At 33.4% G+C, this 19,225-nt stretch overlaps 1 protein-coding gene and 1 long non-coding RNA gene across 3 annotated transcripts; both read left to right on the top strand.

Annotated features, from left to right (window-relative positions):
• The first annotated feature begins 4,732 nt into the window (after nucleotides 1-4,732).
• LOC140957398 (uncharacterized) lies at nucleotides 4,733-6,507 on the top strand. The gene has a single exon (XM_073414630.1). It carries the CDS (start codon nucleotides 4,854-4,856, stop codon nucleotides 6,333-6,335), a length of 1,482 nt encoding a protein of 493 aa, XP_073270731.1. The 5' UTR covers nucleotides 4,733-4,853; the 3' UTR covers nucleotides 6,336-6,507.
• Nucleotides 6,508-14,128: 7,621 nt separating this feature from the next.
• On the top strand, nucleotides 14,129-18,247 carry LOC140958113 (uncharacterized). 2 transcript variants are annotated; one of them, XR_012171725.1, is made up of 5 exons: nucleotides 14,129-14,279; nucleotides 14,435-14,621; nucleotides 14,751-14,838; nucleotides 15,049-15,160; nucleotides 18,002-18,247. It is a non-coding gene; the product is annotated as an uncharacterized lncRNA (long non-coding RNA). The 2 variants fall into 2 exon arrangements; XR_012171724.1 differs by having other exon boundaries at nucleotides 14,129-14,621.
• The last annotated feature ends 978 nt before the right edge of the window (nucleotides 18,248-19,225 follow it).

The following is a 19,225-nucleotide window of genomic DNA, read 5'->3' as shown; positions in this document are numbered from 1 at the left end:
AAACTAAGGATCAAATGATGCTTAGAATCTATTTGTGAAATCTTTGTAATTGGGAGTAAGAAGTCTTACTGCTCATTTTGGTTAAGATTGAAATTTATTAAGAGTTTCAGTTAAACAGTGTTTCAAGTCCTATTGAAGTGAATGATTTCAAATTACTTGTAATTATCAAAATTTTTTAATGTAATCCTTCTGTGAAGAATAGGGGGTGACGTAGCAGTATTGAAGTTTCTAAACATCTAAAAACAAACTTGTCTCAATTTACTTTTCAGTTTACTTACGTTTAGCCTTCATTTGATAGCTCAACTGATTTTTGATAAACTATTTTGTTCAAATAGTTTTATTCTATCTAATTTCGCACATTTTTTATTATCGACTTACTGAAAACCCAACTGACAAGAACTTCATTTCAATGTTGCTAACCCAATCGAAATATTTGTAAATTGTTAAGAAAAATTTATTCACTCCCTCTAAATTTATCTCCGATTCTAATAAATGGTATCAGAGTGGGTTAATTCTTGCCTTTGAATATTATTAAATCAAATGACCTCATTTAGCAAAATCTCGATGTTCACCAAGGAAGATTTTGATTATTAGAAGTTTAGAATGCGTGCTTAGTTAGTTGATCAAGACGATGACATATTGTTTGACAAAATTTTGGTTTATGGTATGCTAAGGACTCATCGTTCAATAGATTTAGATATTCTGATGCATATTATATAGGTTGTCAGGTTGACGGGAAGAGCATTAACAGATTATGTCAGTTTCTTGGAAAATCGACTGATTTCTTGGTTCAATAAGAAGAAAACATCAATTGTCACTTCAACTACAGAAGCAGAATAACTAGGAGCTACTGTGCCCAACTGTTGTGGATTTAATAACAACTGAAAGACTATGGAATTGATGTCAAGGAGTTACCAATCTTCTATGATAATACAAGTGCAATAGCTATAATATACAATCTAGTTTACTTAATGAATGATTACTTCGATAATTTTTCGCTTGGTTTGTAACCAAACTCGATCTAATTCATCGGTGTATACATTCTTAGAATACGAGCTATTGCAGCTCATTGATAATATTGTGTTTGAAACACCTTCGCAAATGCCTGAACCGATCCGTCACTTATATATAGCAAGAAAGTGAAGTGTGTGAGTCATTGTCTTCCAAAAAGTGTAACATTCAATTCTTGACACATAGCTAAGTTACCAATTTATTAACACATGTCAAGCTTATTTGGGCATGTACCAAATTCAACATCCAACTCTAACTCACTTATTTCAAATCTTACTCCAAAAAAATATTCTCGGAATAATTTTTTATTTTACATATATTAATCGTTGTATTTGTATTTGTATTTGTATTTGTATTTATATTAGTATTTGTGTTAGAATTAACAATTTCAATTATTACCTTTGTATTTTTATAAATTATATTATTGCATTAAAATTTTCATTTGTATTTGGTTATTATATTATTTATAAATCATTAAATCAAACCATTAATTAAATATTTTTAATTAATAGAAATAAATAAATATTAGTTAAAAATCTATTTATAAATTTATTTGATTAAATATTTTTAATTGTTATGTTTAAATATCAAATTATTAAAATAATAAAATAAATATTATACTATTATTTAAATAATAATTATAATCTTTAAAAATAAATAATATAATTAATATATTTTTATAATAACTAAAAACAAAAAAAATTTAAAAAAAAAATTGAAAAAAGAAGAAGCTTGGCGCAAAGCTGTCCTCTGCACCAAATTTGGTGTAGAGGAGAGGGTCAAATAGTGCAGCTCCATTGGAGTACCAACTTTGCACCAATGATGTGAAAATCAAAATCAAAATAATTGTTTTCTTCCGCCCATTCAGTGGGAAACCAAGCATGTAATTGAGAATAAGGCTGGACATTCATATTCCATCCCTACTTCATTTTCATATACCAAAAATGTCTTTGTGAGTTTGATACATTCAATTAGACGTATACATGAGTCAAACTATTTGTGGGTGATTCGCTCAATCAGAACTCAAATCGAGCTTCTATTGACCAAGCTCGATTAGCTCGACTCTCCACTCGAGTAATGTTTGACTTGTAATTGTTTTTATTAATTATCTCACGAGTAACTTGATTTTTTCACAAGCTCGAGCTTAAAATTGAAACTCAGTTGAGTTTCACCCTACGAAATTTAAATAGACTCAGAAAAGTAATATGATACTCAACTCCACTGATTTTCAACCTTAGCTTTGACCTCAACCCAAGTGGGTTCAACCCATTTGGTTCGTCTCTAAATAACATCAACTAAATCAAAATATGATGGATATAAAATTTGAAAATTTTGAACTCGAGACATTGATGTCTGATGGATTATCGGTCATTTACAGCTCTATTAGGTTGCTTTAATGATCCAAGCATATGAAATATTTGGTCTAAATTATGTTAAACCAAAATTTATAAAAGTTAAACGTTTTTACGCACAAATGGCAAATAATATCTGCAACCATTAACATCGTGCCGAAGTTTAAAATATAATTTTGTGAATATTATTAATTATGTTTTTCCATAAAATAGAATAAATAAAGTTAGAAATAAAAAATAATATTGATATATTTTCTAATCCAAAGACAACCTAGATACAATAAAAGATTAAAGTGGGCCCAACCCCCATTCCTTAAATTCCACCTAATCCCTAACACCTGTCACACTAACAATTCCCACCTCATCGAAAATTCACCCAATGGTGCACAGCTACATCTGCCACCTTGCCAAACATATACATACATATACATATATATACATATATATATATATATATATAAATACATACACATATATATACACACACAGCAAGTGCATTTTTAAAAAAATCTTGTTCGTTTTGACATATTCACGTATGATTATAATTCAGTTTCGTTGATTTTTTAGGAAAATTTTTGTCGATTTTTTCAACAACATTGTTGTATATATTTTTGAATATTAATCAAACAATTATTAGAAATTAATAATACGAAAGTTCAGTGGGTCTTCTTGTAGCAGTGAGGTGGAATCTTTCGGTTCTCGGATCAAAGAGACCTAAAACAACAATAATATTTATATATAAAAAAAAACAACAATAATATGGTGACAGAGCGTCGGTGATTTTTCAGCAAAATTTAAAGATATAATCTTTAACTAATATTTATAGTCTCGGGTTCGATTCGAGTTTTTATAATAAGATTGTAGATCGGCTCAAGTTAAAATTATTCAGCTCGCGAATAGCTCGAGCTCGACTTGTCAAGCAAGCTCGTTAAGCAAGATCATTTTCGAGCAAGTTTCAAAAAACTTGTTTTTTGAGCTCGTCGAGCGTTCTTAACTAAAAGACCAGTCAAGACATGAGAATTTAATAATGTAGTCTTCTAATTTTACAGTTTTTTCAATCACTTCTCTTACACTCAAATTTCGACGTGGCAAAATGTAAGTTATTATTTTATACTCAAGGCCCAACAAACTAGTTGAACTCGAGCTGATGAATAGTCTCGGGAGCTTACGAGCCAAATATCCTTAAAGTCGAGCTCGGTTCGATAAGCTTAACAAACGATTCGAACTAGCTTTTTATCGAGTCGAGCTCCGACTAGCTCGTGAGTAACTTGGTTCTTTTACACCCCTAGCTAAATCTCTTAGTGTGGGTTTCGGGTCGGGTGACATTGGGTTCGAGTTTTTTGGATTTGGATTGATAAATTTGAAACGATATGCTTTTTAATCCGTGATTTCAAATTTGACTTGTTTTGGATGTGCTAACTTGAAGCAAATTTCAATTCCATTTTATATGAAGTTGAACATTTTAAACAATAATTGTGATATAACTTTCCATTATAACCAATATGAACATTATTTGAAATTTATTCCTTCATATATTTCCATTTCATATCAAGTTGTACTATTTATAGAGCGTTCGGTCTGATTTTGTGACATCGATTAAGTTTTACAAAAACAACTACGTCACTAAGAAAGGTATATTAAATCAAGCTATAATTAATCGAAATATTATTTAAGAAGAAAGTTTAATAAAAATGAATGCAATCGAAATATTATTTAAGAAGAAAGTTTGAATTTATAATTTAAATCAAGCTATAATTAATCATGGAATATTCATTTATATAGAATGTATATTATTATTATTATTATTTATTTATTTATTGAAAACACATAGAAGGTATATTTATATATTATTATTATTATTAATTATATAAGAAAACCAAATACAAAATTTTCAAAAACTAGAAAATAAAAAAAAATCACCCCAAAAATAATAATAAAGTATGTGAGAAACTATTAATAACGTATATTATTTATTAATAAATAATATAAAATAATAAATCAATCAAAAATTAATTTTTAACCTATACAACGTTTGAAGTTTTAAATAAGATAATAATATATAGATTAATAATTTAATACAATAAAAAAATAAAAATAATGTTTAATATATTATTTGATTTGCTTGATTAAATTTGGGATAAAATGAAAAATTATCATTTTATTTATTTAATAATTAAAATTAATATTTAAATTTAAATTTAATGATTTTATTGATATAAAATAAATAATAATATAAAATAAATAAATAATAAATAATAATATAAAATAAATAATTAATAAGTAAGACAAAATAAAAGTAAGATAATTATGAAAATATTGCTTAAATTAGAATTGAAATTGTGCCTTTAAAATTTCCTATTTCCAACCTCCGTCTTTGCAATCAGCCTTCTCTCTCATTAATATCTCTTTCCTGCCCAAACAACGTTCTCATTTATTCTCTAAAACCCAAGCATTATACTACGCACCCCATTTCCTCACTAACGTACGCCGATGGAGAACTACTCCTACAACTCTTCCTATCCCGAGTCCGGTGACTCCTCGCCGCGCTCCAGAGAAATCGATTTCGAAAACCCGACCCCGTGGGAGGATTCTCAGGCTAATCTCCCTTCTAAAGTCAAGTTTATGTGCAGTTACGGCGGAAAGATCCAGCCCCGCCCGCATGATAACCAGCTGTCCTACGTCGGAGGTGAGACCAAAATCCTCGCTGTTGATCGGAATGTGAAATTTTCTACCCTTCTGTCCAAGCTTGTTTCTCTGAGTGACTGCGACAGTGTTTCGTTTAAGTATCAGTTACCCGGCGAAGATCTGGACGCGTTGATTTCGGTGACTAATGATGATGATTTGGAGCACATGATGCATGAGTACGATCGGTTGTATAGGGTTTCTCCGAAGCCGGCGAGGCTCAGGATTTTCATTTTCTCCAGCCAGGGTTCGAGTTTGAGTTCTTCGGTTAGGAGTTTTGGCTCTGATGATGGGAAGTCGGAGAAGGAGAGGTTTGTCGAGGCGTTGAATTCTGCACCGATTGCGACGGCTCCGCCTCCAGAGGCGGCGGTTTCGGCAGCGGCAGCGGCGCCTCAGCTGCCGGCGCAGGCTGGTAACGTTGATTTTTTGTTTGGGTTGGAGAAAGCGAATGGAATGGCTCCACCAAATCCTGCTTCCGTACAGCAGCCGATGGTTGGAAGAGTCCAGGAGGTTGAGGATCCGGTTATTCCGGGTCTGGATGGGAGGTTGGTCGGATCTGATCCGATCCAGAAGCACATTCAGGATCTGCAGAGGCTTAGAATCGAGGAGCAACAGGGGATCTACGGCAGAAAAAGCGACGAAAATCTCGCCGTAGGATACGCGGGCGGTGATTATTACAGGGTGCCGGAGAAAATCCCCCCGCTACCCGTTACCGGAGGTTTTCCTTACTGGCCGGAGAAACCAGCTCCCGAAGGGTATTTCCCATCGAACGCCTTCAACAATGAACAGCCAGTTTACATGATTCAAGCCCCATCGGCGTCTTACCACTCTCAGATGATGAGACCCGTCACAGCCCCACCAAACCAAGGCTTCTACGCCGTTCAAAGAATACCATCTGAAATCTACCGCGAACAACAGCAGATGTACAATGTCAATCCACCGATGCCCGTGCCCACAACTCTACCGCCGCAGAAGGTAGCCGGATATACTGCCGATGGTGGTTTCGGGATGGTGAGACCAGGAAACACAGCCGGTGCCCCGGTAATGGTAGACGCAGCCGGGTACGCACAGATGGCTTACGATAGAGGAGTTGGGAGACAGGTCGTCTACACTACTCCGGGAGGCGTAATGGGCACACCGGCTTCTGCAGTTCAAGCTTCTCAATATCAAGCTATGGCTTCGGCCATGAATGCCGACGTTAGGCCCCCATCCGCCGCTGCCGCGTTGATGACTCCGGAACAGGCCGCCGTGCCTAAAGTCGTCACAAGGACTACACAAGGTTCTCTATGATTATATGGTAATTATCATCTCTTACAATAATCCATATTAAAAAACATACTACATAATTGCACTTTAGTGGAAGATTAATAATTTGAGCTATGTATTTACTATGCTTTTGCTTTCTTGATTTTGCGCCAGTTTTGTGTTTTGTACATTAAAGTGAACTTGAAAATTTGAATTATTTGATGGTTCATTAGATATTAAACTTTATTGTGATTATATGTAATTATAATTGAAGAAATTAATTGCCTCGATAGCCAATACTCTGCCACACACGATACCTTTCAACTTGCTTCGTATAATCTACACCAAAGTCTTCTATTTTGGTGTGAATTGGACACGAGACAATAGGAGAGTAGGGGGCTAGTTGGGTGGGAATGGAGTGAAAAATGGTGCCAGGGGATGGTAATTGTATTTTTATGATCATCTGCTCCATTGAATGCTTTTTTCCTCTAATAATTTGTTTTTTTTCAAACGCTTGTTCATGTTATAAGATACTATTTGAATGGATTGATAAGATGATAATTGATTGTTGTGAAAAATAATATTTTTAATAAAAAAAATAATTAATTACGGATCGAATAGAATAGTAGATCTCTTGATATTCACATTCAACTTTTATATTAAGTGTAGGTCTTTTGTGAAATTGAAATGAGACGATCCGATCAATATTCGTATTGAAAAATAATATTTTTAATATAAAAAATAATTTTTTTTATAGATATGATCGAATAGTAGATTTGTTTCAAAAATAATAAACACTCTAATAAGAGTTTTTGTGTATGATTACTTGCATTTATCAATTTTTGTCATGCATATTATATATCAACATGCTTCAATTATCACATACCACGTACCGCACATTGTATTTTAAAATCAACGATATCTTGATCGTCATGATTAGCTCAGAATCTTACAACAACAAAAAGAAAAAATATTAGACTAGAACGAATCTCTGAGATTTTTGTAAATGAACTTGTGGGTTAATTTTAAGAGGAGCATGTTTTTTGTGAGACGGTCTTACAAATCTTTATCTTTAAGACGGGTCAATTTTACCGATATTCACAATAAAAAATAATATTCTTAGCATAAAAAATAATACTTTTCATGGATGACCAAAATAAGAGATCTGTCTCATAAAATACGACCTGTGAGATCGTCTCACACAAGTTTTTGTCTTTTAAGAGAGTGAGATATTGTTAATTATTAATAATGGGTTTATATGAGGAAACACAAGCAAATTGTACTTGAAGACAAACTCTAATTAGATTAGGGAAATGTGTCACTGATGTCTTCTTCAACAACAAAATCTATTTTGATACAAATTTTACATTAAAATAGTGCGATTTTTGTACCAAATACAACAATCATCTCCAACTCATTTATTTCAAAACCTACGCCAAAAAGAATATTCTCAAAATATTTTTTAATTATTAATAATTAACATAAATAAATAAATATTAAAAAAAATCAATAATTAAACATTTACTTATAAAATTAATAAATAATTATAATTAATTTTTTATGTTAAATATATAATTATATAAATTAATAAAACAAGTATTAAATTATTATATATAAATTATTAATATTTATTAAAAACAAATAATTTTATTAAAAAATGAAAATTATTGCACCAAATTTGGCTCAAAGATTTTCCATGCACCAAATTTTTTGTAAGGGAGGGTGAGGCGCTATCTTGGTGCCAAAGATAGCGCCTCCTTTGGAGCAATCAACCTTGCACCAAAATGGTGCATGACAAAGGATAGCGCCCTCGTTGGAGATGTCTAGACTCTTACAAATGTATTGGAGTTCCAAAGATCTTATCTTTATCAGGTAGCCCTTCAGAAAATGTTAAAAACCCGATGAATAATCAAATGTATTTAAAATCATATGTTTTCAAAAATCAGACATAAAACCACTTACGAACGAGGTAAATATGTTCGGATCTAAAAAAACTTGATTTCTGAGAGTGTAAAAAAGAGTTGTGAATTTTTCGAGGACGCCGTATTATACCTATGCAACAACTTGTATGAGACGGTCTCACGGGTCGTATTTTGTGAGACAGATCACTTATTTGGGTCATCGATGAAAAAATATTATTTTTTATGCTAAAATTATTGCTTTTTATTGTGAACTTTTTATTGTGAATATCAGTAGGATTGTCCGATTTCACAAATAAAGATCGTGAGCTCTTCTCACAAGACCTACTCTTATCTCTAAACCCATGTTAGGAAAAAAAAAGAAATAAATGAGATGTAACATAAACAAAAGCTTTGACTTCATCCGTGAATGTAGATGCCTAGACCTAACCCCACTTTACTTTTCATTTAATGTAAATGTGCCCAAAAATATATTTTATTTTTGAGTATGGAATTCAATGTCCAAATTATTTAATATATTTCACAAAAAAATAATTATTCTTTTTGTATAAAAAAAAATGTACATAAATTTCACTTTATAATTTTAAAGAACTAAGGTCGCATGTTGCCGTTAGTGGTCAATTTGTTCAGCACTACACAACATGCGGATCATGAATTTGAAATTTAATTTCAGTCTGGAATTGTGATTATTTTATTTTATTTTATTTTTTTAAAATGATTTTCAAACATACGAGAAAAACAAATTTAAGACAAAGGTTAAAAATTTAAAATACTATATGAGATCAAACAAAAAAAATTTTGATTTCAAATTGAAGAGTTCATATGACCACATATTGCTACACATAGGAGAATATGTGATGTTGTTAAAATCGGTGATGGTAACTGGGAGGTCGGATCTTTGCTTAGAGAGCTCGGATCAAACCTTGGAACGAAGGCTGGGAGGTCGGCAGGGAGCTTGGCCCAACGCTTCATAAAATAATAACCCCAAGAGGTCATCCTAAGGGAGATCGGCTGGGAGCTCGGCCCAACATTTCATAAAATAATAACCCCAAGAGGTCATCCCGAGGGAGGTCGGCAGGGAGCTCGGCCCAACACTTCATAAAATAATAACCCGAGGAGGTCATCCCGAAGGAGGTCGGCTGCGAGATCGGCCCAACACTTCATAAAATAATAACCTGAGGAGGTCATCCCCAGAGAGGTCGGTCGGGGTATGGGAGCTCGGCCCAACACTCGATAGATAATAACCCGAGGAGGTCATCCTGTGGGAGGTCGGCTGGGAGCTCGGCCCAACACTTCATAAAATAATAACCCCAAGAGGTCATCCCGAAGGAGGTCGGCAGGGAGCTCGGCCCAACACTTCATAAAATAATAACCTGAGAAGGTCATCCCGAAGGAGGTCGGCTGGGAGCTTAGCCCAACACTTCATAAAATAATAACCTGAGGAGGTCATCCCCAGAGAGGTCGGCCGGGGTATGGGAGCTCGGCCCAAAACTTGATAAAATAATAACCCGAAGAGGTCATCCCGAGGGAGGTCGGCAGGGAGCTCGGCCCAACACTTCATAAAATAATAACCACAAGAGGTCATCCTGAGGGAGGTCGGCTGGGAGCTCGGCCCAACATTTCATAAAATAATAACCCCAAGAGGTCAGCCTGAGGGAGGTCGGCAGGGAGCTCGGCCCAACACTTCATAAAATAATAACCCCTGAAGGTCATCTTGAAGGAGGTCGGCCGAGAGCTCGGCCCAACACTTTATTAAATAAAAACCCCAAGAGGTCATCCTGAGAGAGGTCGGCTCGACCATGGGAGCTCGGCCCAACACTTCACAAAATAATAACCAGATGAGGTCTCGCTGAGTGAGAGTTCGGCTCGGCCACGGGAGCTCGGCCCAACACTTATCCAAATAGCAACCGAGTGAATAAGTTCCTGTCGAGCTGAGGTCAGCATAAATAAATTCCTTGTGAACTGGCCCTAATTACCGAGCCGAGATGATCTCCGGAGCTCTTGAGCAGAGATCGGGTAAGGGCCCTTAAAAACTCGGTTATAGCCACGATGAGGTGAGCTCTGAGGCTCCTGAACTGCGTTGGGGTGAAAACCCTTGTAAACTTGGCGTGACCAAGATGAGGTGAACTCTGGCTACTGAACTGATATCGGGTGAAAACCCTTGTAAACTTGGCGTAACCAAGATGAGGTGAGCTCTGAGCTCCTGAACTGACTTAGGGTGAAAACCCATATAAACTCGACGTGATCAAGATGAGGTGAGCTCTGAGCTCCTGAACTGACATCGGGTGAAAACCCTTGTAAACTTGGCGTAATCAAGATGAGGTGAGCTCTGGGCTCCTGAACTGACTTAGGGTGAAAACCCATATAAACTTGACGTGACCAAGATGAGGTGAGCTCTGAGCTCCTGAACTGACATCTGGTGAAAACCCTTGTAAACTTGGCGTGACCAAGATGAGGTGAGCTCTGGGCTCCTAAACAGACATCGGGTGAAAACCCTTGTAAAATTGGCGTGACCAAGATGAGTTGAGCTCTGGGCTCCTGAACTGACTTAGGGTGAAATCTTTTGAAAACTTGGCGTGACCAAGATGAGGTGAGCTCTGGGCTCTTAAACAGACATCGGGTGAAAACCCTTGTAAAATTGGCGTGACCAAGATGAGGTGAGATCTGGGCTACTAAACAGACATCGGGTGAAAACCCTTGTAAAATTGGCGTGACCAAGATGAGGAGAGCTCTGGGCTCCTGAACTGACTTAGGGTGAAAACTTTTGAAAACTTGGCGTGACCAAGATGAGGTGAGCTCTGAGGCTCCTGAACTGAGATTGAGTGAAATCTCTTTCCTTCAATAATATCTAATAAAAACGGGTAATTTTATTAATATAAATGCATATAACCTTAAAACCTTAGGTCCTTACTACAAAAGTAACTGACACAATAAAAGAAATTAAAGGTATAATAATATCTAAGTATAATATTTGCGGAGGTGATAAGCATTTCATGGCCTCTTCAATTTCTTCCCTACCAGATCTTCTAAGTAATAGGTAAAATTAGGTGTTGAATATTGAAAAATAATTATTTTTTTTGTATAAAAAAAATATATTTAAATTTCACTTTATAATTTTAAAGAACTAAGGTCGCATGTTGCCGTTAGTGGTCAATTTGTTCAGCACTACACAACATGCGGATCATGAATTTGAAATTTAATTTCAGTCTGGAATTGTGATTATTTTATTTTATTTTATTTTTTTAAAATGATTTTCAAACATACGAGAAAAACAAATTTAAGACAAAGGTTAAAAATTTAAAATACTATATGAGATCAAACAAAAAAAATTTTGATTTCAAATTGAAGAGTTCATCTGACCACATATTGCTACACATAGGAGAATATGTAAATACTCGCAATGGAAAAAATGGTTTGTTATTCTTTAATAGGAAATTGTTTTCTCGTCTTTTATGTTCGTTTTCATGTGATTGTTGTATGTTACAGTATCACACATCTTTCATTTTTATGTCAAATGTAGTCACATGTTTTTCATTTAGTCGTGAGATGAGTCAATTCTACTTATATTTACAATAAAAATTAATATTTTTTTAATAATGACCTAAATAGAATATATGTTTCACAAAATCGATCGTCAAACCGTTTCATATGAATTTTTGTGTTTTTTTTTTCCACATGAGTGTTTACGTATAACTACACATTACATGAAAGAATGATTAGAACACCAAAGAAACAAAGACTTCATATTAATTTTAAAATTTGATAACACAAAACATGTAAACATAAATGAGAAAAAATAATAATTATGCCTACTATTTAATATGTTATAAAAAATAACATAATATATTATTTATAAAAACCAAACAAGATAAGGGAAGCAATGGAAATTATGTGTGTCCCAATCAATGGTCCCTATCATGCACTTGCCCATTCTTTTGGTTCAAGTTTCCCATTTTTCTATTCTATCTCATTTTCTTTGCCCGCCATTCTCCACTTCTATACTCAATCTAGTCTTCTTAAATAAATGGGAACCGTCGTTTACTGATAATGACACAAATTTCCAGACTGATCGAGCCAAATTAGACTTGGAATTTATCCAACGGGAGCCAGTTAGTACACATGTTTATTTTATAATAATATTAAAAAAAAACAATTTCAAAATTTTATTGTAAAATAATATTTTCTATATATATATTTTTGAAAGTAAAACAAATTCATTACTTCAGAATATCTTGATTTACAACACTAAATAACCAAGCTGTTATATCACCAGAACACCAAACAACATAAGAAGAAACATCAGAAACTTCACGAGCCAACCGATGAGCAACCCGGTTGGCCGATCTCGGCATGTGGTTGATAGACAGGAAAGCATCCGACTTCAGCCTATTGAGTATGTCAACTGTGAGCACTCCACTCGGACCAAAGTCAACTGGGGAGCTGCTAATGACTTGTATAGCAAGTATCGAATCTGAGAAAATATTAATATCGTGAAATTGTAGCTTGAGTTTTGTTTTGATGTAAAAAATAATTTTAGGTATATGAAAATAAAATTTTTTTTTGTTGTAATGATTTTTCCCACCAAATATTATGTTGGTGTCTTTATTTTAGTGTTGTATTTCATAAAATTAAAGGCAATCTTCAATTTGTTCACATTTATAATGGTCGAAGGTTATTTTCATTATGAAAGGTTGAAAAGGAGACCAGTTATTATTAAATTATTATGGACGCGTAGAGTTTCTTGGTCTTGAGCTATAATAATATTATTACTATTATTTTATAATATCTTGTCAATTCCATTTTTTGGATAAATTTGATTTGTCATTTCATGGCAGTGGAATTTCTGGTACATATACATATCGAACTCTCTCAAAAAACAATAGAATTTTAGCGACAAATTGTTCAATCTCTAACAGTGGTTTGCGATGGAAGAAATCTTTTTAAATTTATCGGCCGAACCCATGATTCATTGGTTCTTTAGTAATAGATTGCCAAAAATCTGTGACAGAAAACCAATAATCTATCGAAAATGATTTGTAAATTCGACGGCTCGCCCCGTCGGACCAGTCCTCCGACAGATAAAATAAACCAATTTGTTCGATAGTTTTCCGATCTGTCCGGTGCTCCATTTTGACAGTACTATTACCTATACATAATTTACATGGAATCCGGTGGACCAAAGCTTAGGATAATATTCTAAAGCCTGTCGATTTTTACACTAGGGATTTTCATCGCTATTTTTTTTTTTTATAGATTTTTTATATCTACAACAATTCCGAAACATAAAATATAACGTTTATGAAAATAAATAATAGAAACTGGAATAAAAAGCCTAGAAAATAAGAAAACTTGAAATATGAAAGGCAAAAACTTGTGTGAGACGGTCTCACGGGTCGTATTTGTGAGACATATATCTTATTTGCGTAATCAATGAAGAAGTAATAATTTCTATGCTAAGAGTATTACTTTTTATCATGAATATAGATAGGGTTGACCCGTCTCACATATTAAGATTCGTGATACGGTCTCACATGAGACCCATTCAATATGAAAATATGCAGATTTGATGCTTGAGCAATTTGTTGAGTGATGAGTTATTGTTTTTATTTCTTTCTCCGTCGATTGATTCTTCTCTTCTGGCAGCTTCCCACAATTCCCCACTCTTATATGATTTTGCCCATTATCTGTTTGTTATCTCTTCTCATATATACGTCGTCATTTGATTTATTCAAATCAATTTTAAATTGTCGTGCTTATCTGATTTACTTTTCAAGTTGGGCCCAAATCTTTGACAAAACAACCATCAAAATCAAGTTGTTCAAAGGCCAAATTCAAAATTTTCAAGCTCCCGCTTTCTTCTTCTTCATTATTGATTTTTATTTTTTTTATTTTAAAAAATCTGAATTCACGGCAGAAAAACCGAAAATCGAACCGAACCGACCGATGAACACACATGCTCATAACACCAAACGTCACGACCAATCATCACCACATCTCTTCCCACTTGGTTCGCTGCTTCACCAAGCTTCACTCCCAAAATACCAACGGTCAAAGATCTCACCATTGTCAGGTATGTATATCAACTTGGCCAGTCCTCCGCCTTCAATTTCAGCAAGGGCTTTTGTGTTTGCTTTGAATCTTGTTTTGGCAATACTTATTTGAAATCCTACCTTCTCAGTTTTTTCTCTTGCTTGAGGCTCTGTAATCCAATCATATTGATTTCAGGATGGGTAGAACAATGCTTCAATATTGATTCAGCACATGGCCATTCCTAGAAAATTGCTCAACAACGGAGATTCCTTGTGCACTTGCTGCATGAGCAACATCATTTTACCATTGGCATCACCAACGCAAAACAAACGAGGAACCAAATTTTCATCTATATTGATCACTCTCATGCACTCATCAACAGGTACAAATCCACGTTGCATTTGGTAATTAACATTTTCCAATCCAAGTCTTTGATGGCTCTTGTTGATCTTTGAGCTACTTCGATGCAATTATGTTTTCCTTGCTCTCACCCCCGTCAAACGTTGATCAGGCCTTGAATCCAGGAGCTCTTTTGGTTGCTGCAGATAGACCGGAATGATTGGCACTATGAGAGTGGTCCAAAGACCTTTTTGTTGGTGGTAGGTATTAACGAGATGAGTGTTGACATACTATATTTTGGCCGAACTCCCCGTTGCAGCTTTATCATGAGCCAATACATTTTTAACACAAGTTTTGTTTTCTTTATATTTTAAAAAAAAAACTTAGGTGTCGTATTTCACTTGGGTCACATCTCATTCCCAAGCAGTCATTTATGTGCATACGTCTTTATTTTCATTTTATGCTTGCAGGTTTTGTCTATGACAACAATAGGCCATATGTTGTTATAACTCCTCGTTGACTGTTACGCACATATTGATGAGTTTCTGGAGCTTAACATATACAGATGAGCTCGCAACATGGGTAATTATGATCTTATGTTTGAACTTATGTGCTGCATTCCTCGAGACACTTTTCATGTCCTTAACATCTATGCATTACATTTCAGTCAGACCTTTTTTCCGCCTCTGAGAGAATTTGGGAATAATCGCAACCTTAAGTTGCTGAAGTTCTCCAAGTTGGATATCTCCCCGTATTGGATAGTAAATCTGGCTATTTGGACTGGCTGTCCTCTCTAGAGAATAGGCTGAGATCATAAACTCTACAACCCTTTGGATACGGGTTATTCGCGTGTATGTATTTTGGATAGGGTCTGTGGAACTTTGGGTGGCCTATCTGCCTCAAGGCTGGTCCGTATTGCTCTTGAACAATTTTTTTCACCATTTTTGGATTAATTATGTGGATGTTCCGAGCTGGGAGCGGGTAATGATAATAATTTACCCCTTGAGCTTAAAATCCTACATTAAAACCAACATTACCTCCTGGGAAGCTCACATCCACTATTTGATAATCTATGTTTGACATGTCATCATAAGCTCCTGGTTGGTACATAGGATTTGTCACGTTGTACACTTGAGTAACAAGTTTTTTCGAGCACACTGCTCCATGAGCACGTGAATATGGCTGGGTTCTTCTGCCCCCTAAGGTCTCTTTTTTCCTGTGAGGTGGTGTATACCTTCTCTCTAGCTGATTTGGGATGGTGAACTCTAGCGGCGGGGATCACCAACCTTTGATTTTCTCACTCACTGGTCAAATTCATGGACTTGGTTGCTTTCTTGGTTCTCTTCTTTTTCACTTGCATTCTGCTCTCTATTGGTTGATTAATTTGGTTTTCCCAAGACCGTCTTCAAGCAATCAGACATAGCCTTGGACAGTGCTTGTGGTATCTCTTCAATTTTCATAGCAGTCAACTCTTCAACCAAACGGTTTGAAATATGAGCATATACCTTTGGAATACGACTTGGATGCAAATCCAATTCCCTTATCGGCTCTTCAGCAGTTGGTTGTTGTGTTAGTGGTGCTTGAATCTCTTCTTGGTTTGGTAGGGACTCTCCAACCCTTTGATTGACGTTTTATATATTTTTTTTGTCGCATAATGTGGTCCCACCGGGCGTGCCAAAAATTGTTTGCACAATATTTTGAATTGCAAGCGTGACAGGTGCAAACATGTACCAATTTGTGTAAAAACTGATAAAAATCCAACTTCTACAAACGCGACGATTGTAGATACTAAATTTTACCGTTCGTTATGATATCCTAAACAAATATGAAGCCATAAACAAAGAAAACTAGATAAACACTACTGGAATTGATATGAACGTATAACATTGTTTATATTTTTCAATAAACTGTATAAATTTACAAAATATTAACATAAAACAAATAATTTTGTTGAAATCTGAAATAAAATGATTTGAACTAATGAAATCTGGAATGAAAACCATACAAGAGATTATGTGTGTTTATTTTTTGCCCGATCTCGTCCTTTTCTTCATTGTACGGTGTGATTTTTTCACTCTTCCAATGACTCACGATGTGTCATATTTCTTTCCAACGATCTCCTCATATCTGCATGTTATTTGACCTACTCAAACTGATTTTGAATTAATGAGTTTTCTTATCTGATCTGTTTCTTCTATTTCTCTTCTTGGGTTTAATTAAGTTTTGGATATGTCCAACTTTTGGACCTAATTAGATTATAGCCCCAACAATTATATTATTAATAATAAATAAAAGTATTATTGTCGATTTGTTCTAAAAATAATGATGAAGTGCAATTGATTAATTATAAATAACACCCACCACATCAATTTTTATATGCATTATATGTTATGTATTTCCTAAAAAATCTATTATTCGTATTACTATAAAATTATAATATTGCATTAAAATCCAATAATTTCCTCAAATTTCATGCTAAATATGGCTCGATGCAAGATTTCGTGGACAGTCTGTCCGACTGCCACGTGACTTGCATTGTATTTGGTGGCAAAATTTCATGAAGACTTAGCGACACTATGCAATCAAAATACATCCAGATTATTCTGATAAAAAAATTTAAATAATTATATATATATACACACACTATTATATAAAGAATCTGTCAACTTTTTTTTATTTTATCAAAATTACCACAAATTATTTTTAATATTACTCATCTTAAACTGCACTATGCTCTAACTAATTTTTATCAATTATTATTAAATTAGAACATAAAATTAAGTTATTTATTAATTTTTTTAATATAAATTATGATTATAATTTTACACACACAATATGTGTGCATAATTTATTAGCATATTTTGTAAGACGGGCTCACTAATTTTTATCTGTGAGATGGGTCAATTCTACTGATATTCACAATAAAAAATATTACTCTTAGCATAAAAAACAATACTTTTTAATGGATGACCTAAATAAGATATCAGTCTTACAAAATACGACCCGTGAGACGTCTCACACAAGTTTTTGTCAATATAATAAGCATGATAATTTATTTGCTCGTTTTCTTTTCTTGGATTAATTAATTCCACTGGATCGATGGGAAACGTAGTTTAATTCCTAAGAAAATTCGGGAAAATAAACCCTTGTAAAATATTTGAAGTTGGTGACGAATTTATTGGGGAAGTGACGAAAATGAGAGGAGGAAAAAAATCAAAATACCATGATAAACCCTTGTAGTACAGATTTATTGGGATTGAAATAAAATTTTTTTTTTCTGATAAAACTATCGATTTTTCGACCCTTTTATGGGGTGAAAAAAAAACCAGAAAGACCCCTTTTCCTGTATATTTTTATTGCAAAAATGAATTTCATATAACATAATATATATAAATTTATTGGATTTGTTTGATTTAATTGCAGCCTTGCAGGCCTATGCTGTTGTTGCGTATTGGATTAGTGTTGGGACTTGTTCTGTGTTTTCTAATACCTCCTCTCGAGTAAAAATTTGTACTTGAAATAAGTTGTTGACTGAGAATGATGTTTTTCTAAAAAATTATAACGATAAAATTAGCTAGTGATTTAATTACAACTTAATTCGCTCATGTAAATGGAAGTGTTTTTTTTAAGAAGATACTGCTTATGCTGTACTGTGTTATCTTCTTAATATAAAGCAAGATAATTACGCTAGCTCAATAATAATATTGTTAACATTTATTTTGGTTATCAAAATCATGTTTGTTTCGGATTTCATTCAACGTCTTTTATATTTAATGACTTCTATATTATAAATTTTGCAATTATTACGTGCTAAACAAGGTTTTCGACTCGTGATCGAATCAATTTACTTTAAAAAAACGATTCAATTGGCCGGACTGTTTATAAATACAATCACTTCGTTTGGTTGGTGCTTGAAACGTTTTATTTTAGAAAACGATTCAATCATTTAGATTTTTTACTAATGAATATGATCACATTCCTCCAATACATGGAGTTATTTTAAAAAAACCAATTTGAAAACGGTTCAATCAGTCAAATTTTTTATTAATGAATATCTCATTCCTCCAATACATGGAGTTATATTATATAACTAATTATTTGGATATTATTTAATGATTATATTAAGTTTTAAATATTATTACAAAAATTTACTAAAAAAATGTTTAAATCGTGTGAAATAACATTTAGATGGTGATAATAATTTTTTGTCGTCAAATTGATTTCTTTATATTTGTATTTAGTATATTAGTTGAGTGGAGTTTTATTAATAAAAAAATGAAAAATATATTTAACAAGTAACATATTATTTTATCTACCAAAATTTTAAAGAATAAACATATATTTTTTTTAAAAATATATTTTTTGTCATTTAATAGATGAATAAATTTTGATTAAAATTTTTTAATTATTTTTAAAATATGTTAAAAAATATTTATATAAATTTTTTTGATATATATAACAATAATAATAATAATATCAATTTATGAACATTTTAAATATAAAAAATTCATAATGACATTGTTCATTAAAAAATTTTAAAAGATAATAATATGAAAAAAAAATTGTAAATAGAGAATAGTGATTATTTAATTTATAAAATTTACACAAAACTCAAAATCGTAATCAAAATTAAATAAAACGATAATA

Source organism: Primulina huaijiensis, chromosome 14, assembly GCF_012295235.1.
Source record: "Primulina huaijiensis isolate GDHJ02 chromosome 14, ASM1229523v2, whole genome shotgun sequence".
Lineage (NCBI taxonomy): Eukaryota > Viridiplantae > Streptophyta > Magnoliopsida > Lamiales > Gesneriaceae > Primulina > Primulina huaijiensis.
The sequence above is the reverse complement of the archived record's forward strand: the minus strand, read 5'-3'. Positions and strand labels throughout refer to the sequence as shown.